The following is a 10000-nucleotide window of genomic DNA, read 5'->3' on the forward strand; positions in this document are numbered from 1 at the left end:
GCAATTGAAAAAGGACCTGAAAAGTATTTCACAACCAATAATTAGGGAAGTGCAGAATTCATTTCAAAAACGAACGAGTTGTGGCATTTCAAACTGTTTCAAAAGTTTAATGTTCAGGGGGGACAACGCTTGAATACTAGATTCTACAACACACACACACACACACAAAAAAAGTTCGAAAAGTTAAGCACAACGAATGAAAATTTGAACACTACTGGAATCTAACATCCCGTCGCAACGATTCTAGGCAACGTGGAATCCTAAATTTTCAAGTAAGTACTTCTCAGTCTAGATAATTTTAAGTTTAAAATTTTTAACTCCTAAATGGGCTTTAAAAGGGGGAAACCACATGCATGTTGGTATAGCGTGTTTGTTGTATGCCGGAGTTCACAAAGTTCATCCAACCTTTGACTCTGTTCTGTTAAAATTCAGGTCACAAGCTCATGCACTTTGGGGTGCATCTGAGGCTTTGCTGTTTTCAACAAAGCAAATGATTGCTTATCAAAGTTAATGTTTAGTATTAAAATGTAACAGGCTGGGAAGGATACAAACTCCAAACTAATCTCTCTCAGATTAGCTTTTTTTTTTGGACTCTGGTGGGAGTCTCATGCTTGAGACAAATCAAAAAGCCTTGATAACATGTTAAAGACATTTTTGGTGCCGATTAGAACAATAATTATGTTTCAATGAAATCTCCATGGTGCATGCCATTGATAATGCGCATAATATGCCTCCATCCAGACATGGAGCCCGACTCTGTTGCCATGATGACACCAATCAACAGGGAGCGTAAGATGGGTACAGTGTGTATCTTCGGAACGGGGGATTTTGGCCGCTCCTTGGGGATGCGTCTTCTCCAAGCCGGTTACGGAGTCGTTTTTGGGTCCCGAGAGCCAAAGATCTCCCCCCTGGTACCTCAGGGTTCAAAGGTCATGACCCACGCAGAAGCCGCTAATGAAGCGCAGGTTATTTTTGTGGCGGTGCAGCGGGAGCACTATGACTTCTTGACCTCTCTGACCTCTGTCCTGGAAGGGAAGGTGCTGGTGGACGTCAGTAACAACCTGAAGAAAGGTCTTTACCCACAATCCAATGCTGAATACCTGAGTAGTCTGGTACCAGGAGCAGCTGTGGTCAAAGCATTCAACACCATTTCAGCCTGGGCACTGCAGTCAGGGGGACTGGATGCCAACCGACAGGTGAGGTTAAAATGTGAAGAAATATTTTTGCTCATGATGCAAGCATTTGAAATGAAAGATTTTCCTAAAAAAGAAAAAAGAAAGAAAGAAAAGTAAAAAAAAGAAAACTCTACATATCACTATTTCAGGTCTTTAACGGGATTCTGTAACTCAAACAATCACAGAATTTTTTTTTTTTTCCACCTCCATGTAAGTCAGACGATGCTAAACTCAGACAATGAGAGAATGTTTGAAAGAAAAGAAAAGAAAAGAAAAAAAAAAGCCATCAGAGAGGACACAAAAGCAAATGGCACAGCATGAAACTCAGAGTAGATCAGACAGAAGCATTTGCTATGAGAATGTTACTTGCATACCTGCGGTTCTTCTCCATTATAGATGCTTATTATCTGTGAATTCAAGCCAACCTTAACCAGCAAGAGAGAAACAGGGAGAGAATGAGTGAGAGAGAGAGAAAGACAGAGAGAGAGAGAGAGAGAGAGAGAGAGAGAGAGAGAGAGAGAGGGAGAGACGGAGGTTGGGGGGGAACAGCAGGTGGCCCAGAGCTAAAAGACCAAATCCAAACAGTCTTTTGTATGGCACTATTTATGTCAAGTGTGTGTGTGTGTGTGTGTGTGTGTGTGTGCATGTGTATGTGTGCACATGTGTGAGTGTGAGTGTGTGTGTGCATGTGTGTGTGAGAGAGAGACAGAGAGAGAGAGCATGTGTGAGTGTGTGTATGGTTTTGTGTTGCTCAAAGCTATTTTTAAAAAAAGCTCTAAATCTAACCATAACTTATCCCTTTCCGCTGCCCCAAACCTACATACTCCCCCAAAAATAGCTGTATGCAGGTCTACCCTCCAGTTAAATACTGTTCCGTAAAGTAAGAACTGGTTCATGGAGTCAGATAAACACACTGGACAATCGTTTTTTTTGTCCTTATTATAGAGTTCAGTAAAACTTTATCCATTTCTGTTTTTTTTTTTCAAGTCTTCTGTAAACGGGGCTTTAATGATTTTGTTAAATGTTTAAAACATGCTCTGGAAGAGAGGGGGTGGGGAGGGGGCCATAATGCAATACTCCTTACAGCTTTTTGATTTTTGAATCAAAATCATTCTCGTGGAACTTAGTGAGCGTGTGTTTGTGTTCTAATAATAGTTCTTCTTCTTCTTCTTCTTCTTCTTCATAATTATTGTACTCTGTAACATATTAACACTGATCAGCATGTTAACAGACCTCTGGTACATCTTATCTTCTAACATTTACAGCCATGGCTGTAAACACGTCTAATTTCTGTTATAGGTCTATGTGTGTGGAGATCAGCCTGAGGCAAAACAGGCGGTTGTTGACATTGCCCACAGTCTGGGTTTGACTGCCCTGGACAGGGGCTCCCTACGAGCAGCCGGAGAAGTGGAGAATATTCCCCTGGAGCTCTTCCCACTCTGGAGACTTCCTCTCCGCATTGCCACAGGCCTGACTGCCTTCTTCTTCTTCTACCTTCTCATACGCGACGTCATCTACGCACGAGTCACTAACAACAAAGACATCTCCTTCCGTATCATGATCTCCCTGGCCAATAAAGTCTTCCCCATCGTCTCCCTGATTATGCTGGCGCTATGCTACCTGCCGGGTGTCATCGCGGCGTTCCTGCAGCTTTACAACGGCACCAAATACCGTCGCTTCCCCGATTGGCTGGATCGCTGGATGCTGTGCAGGAAGCAGTTGGGTCTGTTGGCGTTGGGTTTTGCCTTTCTGCACGTTCTCTACACGCTAGTCATCCCCATCAGATACTACGTCCGTCACCGAATCGCCACCTTCACCATTTCACTGGTAAGACACACACACACACAGACAAACACACACTGTTACACTGTTACAATCTCCAACAAGGTGAAATGATTCTATGGTAATTTCTGGTTTATACAACCATCTCTATTAATCTTGCAATTGTTTTTTGTGGTATTTTTTGTTTTTTTTTTTACTTACCTTTCAGGTAAAGGAAAATAAAAGCTATGAGTTTGACAGAACCATGGCCTGGCGTACGGATTCCTACTACTCACTGGGAATTTTGGGATTTGGTTTGTTCGTGTTACTGGGGATAACATCCCTCCCTTCTGTCAGCAATGCTTTGAACTGGAGAGAATTCCGTTTTGTACAGGTATCACACAAAACATAGATCCTATAAGCCCCCTTGACTAAAACCACTGAGATCAGATGCACTTTTCACGATGCTGTTATATGCGAAAAGTTCTGGAAACAATGGCATTTCCTCTGAGGCTCGCAGACGGTCTTCAGATAGAGATGCGCTTTCTGTCATATTGTGCAAGTAATGATCTGATGTGATTTCTATGCATCTTAAAACAAGTGATAGGAATACCAATAAATATCACTGAGAGAGAAAATGTCAGTTTAACTTCAGCTCAGGTTTAAATGTTAACCGAAATATTAGTCAAATAAATCTATGAATACATCACCGACGTGATGTTCCTGAGACGCAGCTTGAGTTAAACTGTTCAAAAGGTTTTTTTGGGTTTTTTTTTCTCTTGCATATATATTTTTCAGTATCAAGAGTGTAGTCAGAAAAGTTATTTGACTTGAAGACTCTGTGTTTATTTGTGTGTGTGTGTGTGTGTGTGTGTGTTCAAATATTCCTAATCTTGTTCTCTCTCCTCTCTGCAGTCTTATCTGGGCCATCTGACACTACTCTTGTGTACAGCTCACACCTTCCTCTATGGTTGGGACAGATTTCTATATCCTACTACCTATAAATGGTGGACTCTCCCTGGATACATGCTGTCTCTGGTGATCCCTTGTGTGGTTCTGGTTCTAAAGCTGATCCTTATCACTCCGTGCGTGGACCGGACCGTCACCCGCATCCGACAGGGCTGGGAGAGAAAGCAGAAAATCGGAGCCCATGCGAATGGCGCCAAAAGCAGTCAGCCGCTCATTCTGTGAAGCAATTCCAAAGACAGTGTTCTCAAAAAAAGAAAACCTCAAACGGAGTTTCCATTCTCCAAAAAAAAAAAAATTTGGAGATGGTGATTAATCTCAAAATTTCCCAAAAACATAAAATTTCACAAAGACATAGACACGGACTGACAGAATTTCCTCATGAGTACAGTGACGTTTTTTTGTGACGTTTTTCTTTTTCTTTTTTTAATCACAACACGTTAAATCTTACACAAGAGATGTGACAAGCAGTACAGAAGATCGTCAGAATCGCCCTGAGAGCAGATGACAGGTGATTTCCTCAATACTTGAGTAACATTCACTTTGAGAAATGATTCACAAAATCCACATCCTCTGTGGCATCTCTTGGTTAAATAAGTTTAGAAATCAAACTGACACCACAAAATCCCTGTTCCAGTTCATCAGAAACGCATATATTTTTCTACATTCTCATATTGTGGTGTAACACAAAACTAATGGAGTTACTATATCACATATTATCAGCTTTCAAGTCTACACAGCAAATTTGTCAGCGTTGAATATACTCACATGGGGTTTATATCATTTACACTGCTGAGTGTGGAGTATGTAAGCACTTTTGTAATGTTAACACAAATCAGCACTCACTATAAGTAAGTAGGTTCATTTTTAGACCACATCAAAACAGTATCGTCACAAAAGTATCGCCGAAAACCCTGAAATGAACTCACCTCTGAAATAAACTTACTCTTGAAATGAACTCTGGACAGTTTTACACAAGAAATTGGTATTAGCAGTGTGAAGTCTATATAGAGTCACTGATCTCAAATCATCGATCTGGTGGCTCATGCAAAGTCAATCAAAATCGACCTCCATCAGAGTGTGTTGTCAAGTTTCTTCATCAGAGGCTCCGTTAACCATTCCGAGAAATCATTTCAAAATCTCCTTTCTTTTTCTTTTTTTACTTATAAATGTATAGCTTTTTTGTGAAATGTTTTTGTCTTTCTTTCCTTCTTTCTTTTTCATGCAGCATTTTTTGTCTCTTCGGACTTGTTTCAGGTGCTGTCGTGTAAAAAGTTTTGCATGTCTTTCTGCTTCCTTTTGTTTTTGACTTACATCTCTTCAAATGCTTTCCTGAGGATACCCCCCCCCCCCCGCCTACACACTTACCCCACACCTCCCGACCCCCTCAGATATTATCGACTTTTCTTTTCATTCCAACATTGGGTCGGAAACTTCCTTTTCCCTCCATTTTATGACGCGGTCTGTCCTCTCAGGAGAAAAACGTGCCTTCTTTATCTGACAGAATCTAACGGGCCGGTCTCCAGAGGCACCGCATCCGAAAAAGCTCTGAAAAGAATCCGATGTGGTCTCTACGCCGTTCAAAGGTGCATCTGTGAACCTCTGAGGAGATTTGTGTCGGCCGATCTTTCCGGAACTTTCTCAGCAGCTAATGTACAGATCGTTCAGTCGGGCAGGGAGAGCCCACGTAGAAACACAAGGAGCATTTTTCCAAGTCTGTATACATATTTAATATACAGTCCTGTTACCTCACACAATATATATATATATATATATATATATATATATATATATATATATATATATATATATCTGTAATACATGTGCTTTCTGAATGTTTAGAATGAATAAATGCTGGACAAATATATTCTCATTTGTTGTGTTTGTCATTTAATTTTGATGCCGTTTTGTCTGTGTTGTAAAGCAAGTGCAAGGCATACCAAGTGTAGGCTGTTGATAGCATGATTGTTTGTGTTCGAGTGCAGTAGAATTGCTCTGTTAAAATATGAACTGATTAATCAGACAGCTTGAAATTTGAGACTTTTAGGATTATGCATCATAAACAAGCTTATTCATAGTTCACAACGCATTTCAAATGCAAATATTGTTACTGAAATGTTTTTACGCATTCCTGACTGATTTTTCAGAATGATATTGTTTCCCTCCCTTTCCTTCCTCTTGTCTTCTCTTTTTCTCTCTCTCTCTCCCTTCCTCTCTCTTTCTCTCTCCCTATGTATCTCTATCTCTTCCCTTCTTTCTAACTCCCTCACACACACATGCACACACACACACGTGCCCGCGCACACGTACACACACACACACACACACACACACATCCCAGAATAAATTATTAAACTTAATTATCTATAATGGTATTTATATACTGAAATTTCACCCTGAGAGCAATAAAGTGATAAGTGCAGAATTGGGTAATAACACCATAAAGTCAAAACTGAGAGTCCAAAATGTCTTTTTCGTGAGAGACCACCCTCCTCTTCCTCTCCCAGCCTTGCCGTATACGGGTGAGGGGTCTGTCCACGCATGGCAAGATAACGATCATCTTCAGAACCAGAACAGAACATGGTATCACCAGACACAGCATGAAGCCGGGAGGGGTGTACCACTTGTACGTGGAAACTTTCAGGAACTTATTCCATCCATATAGCAGACCATGCGCTGTGCAAACCAGCAATGTCAAATGGCCCAATTTGGACTGGACAGAAATGAAATGGGGAAAAGGGTTAAGAGTGGTCCAACACACACACACACACACACACACACACACACACACATGCACTCGATCTCTCTCTCTCTCTCTCTCTCTCTCTGTCAAATAGTCAGAGAAACAGGAAAAATGACCCAGTTTGAGTAAAAAGACATAGGACAAAAACGGAGGGAAAGCTCAACATGCTTTAGAACATTGGTAAAACTGAATAAACTTTGTAAAAGTCATGAACTTTTGGCTCACACTGGTATTGGTTACACATCTCTGGAATAGTCTTGTTCTTCAACCACTGTGTCTTGGTCAAAGTTTTATGACAGAGAAGCGTTAAGTCATTGTGTGTAAACATATACTACACCACCTAAACTTTTTTTGTCTCGTGATATGATATGTGCTATCAAAATGTGAGCATAAACCTAGCCCTAAAATTATCTCTGCCCTGTACACACCCTAACCTTGGCCTGTTCTCAGATAATATGTAACTTTGATCTGTCCCTCATCACATGCAGACAGTTCCTTGACCTGACCACATAAATTAAACAATTTACTAGTGAATTAGAAGTGAAATTGCTGGCAAAAACTAGCAAATTTCCTATACTATTTCTAATGTTTTTCCATCTTCGGATCAAATATGCATTCATGTTAAAGCTGATCCCGGTGTACCTGGACAAAGCGGAATTCCCTCCAGTTCAGGCTACTGCCAACAGACGGGATGGATGTTATTCCCAACAAAAGGTAGAGGGCAAATCCCAGAATCCCGAGCGTGAGGAAGGAATCAGTCCCCCACGCCTCAGTAAGGTCCAGTTCAGATGTTTCATTGTTTTTGATCTGGAATATGAGGTGTATATATAGTGTTGAAAATGTATGTCTTAGAAATATCATTTAAACTGTATAGTGACTTGTTTGGGCCTTAAGGGAATAGAATGGTGAGATCTTACTTGTGCTATAAGGTCTGCGTTGTTCTGATGTTTAACGTTGTATCTGATCGAGATGACACAAGTGTAGAGAACGTGAAGAACAGCGAAACCCAACGCCAACAGACCCAACTGCTTCCTGCACCGCATCCAGCGATCCAACCAATCAGGGAAGCGGCGGTATTTGGTGCCGTTGTAAAGCTGCACGAACGCCGCGATGACACCCGGCAGGTAGCATAGCGACAGCATCACCAAGGAGACGATGGGGAAGACTTTATTGGCCAGGGAGATGATGATACGGTAGGAGATGTCTGTTCCTTTTTCGACTCGTGCGTAGATGACGTCGCGTATGAGAAGGTAGAAGAAGAAGAAGGCAGTCAGGCCTGTGGCGATGCCTAGAGGAAGTCTCCAGAGTGGGAAGAGCTCCAGGGGAATATCCTCCACTTCTCCGGCCGCTCGTAGGGAGCCCCTGTCCAGGGCAGTCAAACCCAGACTGTGGGCGACGTCCACCACTGCCTGTTTCGCCTCAGGCTGATCTCCACACACATAGACCTGAGGGAAAAAACGACAGGCTGAGTATGTTAGAGTCCTCTAGGCAAGCTTTGTCAAATTTGATACATTCTTTTGTTGTCTAATTGTAAAAGAATTTTTCACATGTCTGATTCAGCACTGGCAGAGAGACACATGAAGCATCAACACACACACACACACACACACACACACACACACACACACACACACACACACATTCCTTGCACAATGGAAAAATCCCTTTACTTTTGATAAACTTTCATCGTTGTTCTTTTGCCTCTCATTGTGTGAAAATTCTTTCAAACACACCCTCTCTTCTGACAGCTTTGTAGTCCTTCAAAAGTTTTTGCAAGGTTACAAAAACCTGAGATAAAAAAAATGCCCTAAAGCAACTCTCTTTCAGGTAAAATTATGACAAGGTACTTTTTAACTGTACTGAACTTGAAAAGATGCTCTTTTTTAAAAAAAAATGCATTAAACTTGTTTGCCCTTGACCACTAATTGGTCTCTCACCTTGTTCACATTCTGAAATTGAATATCTTTTTTCAATTGATCTGTAGCGCGTGGTGAAATAAAAGCATATTTTGTCACCAAATGTTATGACCCATTGCAAACGCTGGCATAATGAGGTCAAAGTTACAGAATGTACTGCTGATTCACACATACAGTAAAAAGGCTTTCATTCTGAAGGAGATATAAAGTGTTTGTGGTATTGTGTTGCAACTGTTATTAGTGATGTTAGGTATGAAGAAATGGGCAAAGTGCATAGTAGCAATATGCAGTGAGATAATAATTATTATCAGAGCTCAGAGTAAGCATTAAACCTTTTTAAAACACTTTTGTTTTATCTTATCAGTGTTTTAGTGTCATAAACGTTATTGTTTTATACATGGTGATGTCATAGGTCATGTTGTGCTTTTGGTTCCATCAACAATGTATATAGATATACATACAGTATATACACAATTCTCAGAATGCTGTGTCATCAAATTCTTAGAATTTTTTGGCATTACCAAAAAGAAAAAAAAGTTACATCGTATTATCTCCAAACTATCCTCTCTATACTCTGTAACTACATTACACACAATATGCAAGATTACATATTATGTGCAAGACAATCTTTTTTAAATTTGGATGGCATTCAAGCACACAATTACATAAGACCTGAAATTTTACAACTAATCTGGTGTCCAACTGTGAGTAAGGCCATACCAAGGCATGTAAATGTGATTCTCTTACTTACTTTATATATTTTCTTCGCAATACGATATACCTTCATCATTATTAAAATACTTCTAGATTTCCACATTTTTAGATGTAGAAAGTTTAGCTGACTTCAATTCTCACTCATGTTCTTGTGCAACTCATGTCAAACAAGCTGACTGCTGACTTTGGATTAAGTTTAATTTAGCTACGGGTATAGTGGATTATTTAGCTAGCCATAATTAGAATAATAAATTTGGTAGTGACTATGCAAAGATTTCATAACTATACAGAATTCACATGCTGTGTGCAGAACATACTGTTTATAAACAGCTCATTAACTCAGTCATACTATAGAAAACAAACTTTAATAGGGTAATAGTCTTCCAGTAATGCTCTTGATTTTAATACCATTCAGTATGCACCATGTGAATGTGTGTGTGTGTGTGTGTGTGTGTGTGTGTGTGTGTTTGTGTGTGTGTTTAACCTCACCTGTCTGTTGGCATCCAGTCCCCCTGACTGCAGTGCCCAGGCTGAAATGGTGTTGAATGCTTTGACCACAGCTGCTCCGGGTACCAGACTACTCAGGTATTCAGCATTGGATTGTGGGTAAAGACCTTTCTTCAGGTTGTTACTGACGTCCACCAGCACCTTCCCTTGAAGAATGGGGGTCAGAGAGGTCAAGAAGTCATAGTGCTCCCGTTGCACCGTCACAAAAATGACCTGCG

At 40.6% G+C, this 10000-nt stretch overlaps 2 protein-coding genes across 2 annotated transcripts in view; one reads left to right on the plus strand and one right to left on the minus strand.

Annotated features, from left to right (window-relative positions):
• The window catches only part of steap4 (STEAP family member 4), a 5014-nt gene extending 196 nt beyond the window's left edge, over nucleotides 1–4818 (plus strand). Inside the window, exons 1-5 of the mRNA XM_030783570.1 lie at nucleotides 1–272; nucleotides 742–1196; nucleotides 2475–3002; nucleotides 3166–3330; nucleotides 3852–4818. The exon at nucleotides 1–272 is cut by the window's left edge and continues 196 nt beyond it. Coding sequence (XP_030639430.1) covers nucleotides 744–1196; nucleotides 2475–3002; nucleotides 3166–3330; nucleotides 3852–4127 — 1422 coding nt within the window. The 5' untranslated portion in view covers nucleotides 1–272; nucleotides 742–743 and the 3' untranslated portion in view covers nucleotides 4128–4818. The remainder of the gene's footprint in view (nucleotides 273–741; nucleotides 1197–2474; nucleotides 3003–3165; nucleotides 3331–3851) is intronic.
• A 1530-nt stretch (nucleotides 4819–6348) lies between these two features.
• LOC115821617 (metalloreductase STEAP4) overlaps nucleotides 6349–10000 on the minus strand; it is a 3857-nt gene continuing 205 nt past the window's right edge. Inside the window, exons 1-4 of the mRNA XM_030785424.1 lie at nucleotides 9765–10000; nucleotides 7563–8090; nucleotides 7288–7452; nucleotides 6349–6615 (exon numbers count right to left, since the gene is read on the minus strand). The exon at nucleotides 9765–10000 is cut by the window's right edge and continues 205 nt beyond it. Coding sequence (XP_030641284.1) covers nucleotides 6349–6615; nucleotides 7288–7452; nucleotides 7563–8090; nucleotides 9765–10000 — 1196 coding nt within the window. The remainder of the gene's footprint in view (nucleotides 6616–7287; nucleotides 7453–7562; nucleotides 8091–9764) is intronic.

This window comes from Chanos chanos, chromosome 9 (genome assembly GCF_902362185.1).
Source record: "Chanos chanos chromosome 9, fChaCha1.1, whole genome shotgun sequence".
Lineage (NCBI taxonomy): Eukaryota > Metazoa > Chordata > Actinopteri > Gonorynchiformes > Chanidae > Chanos > Chanos chanos.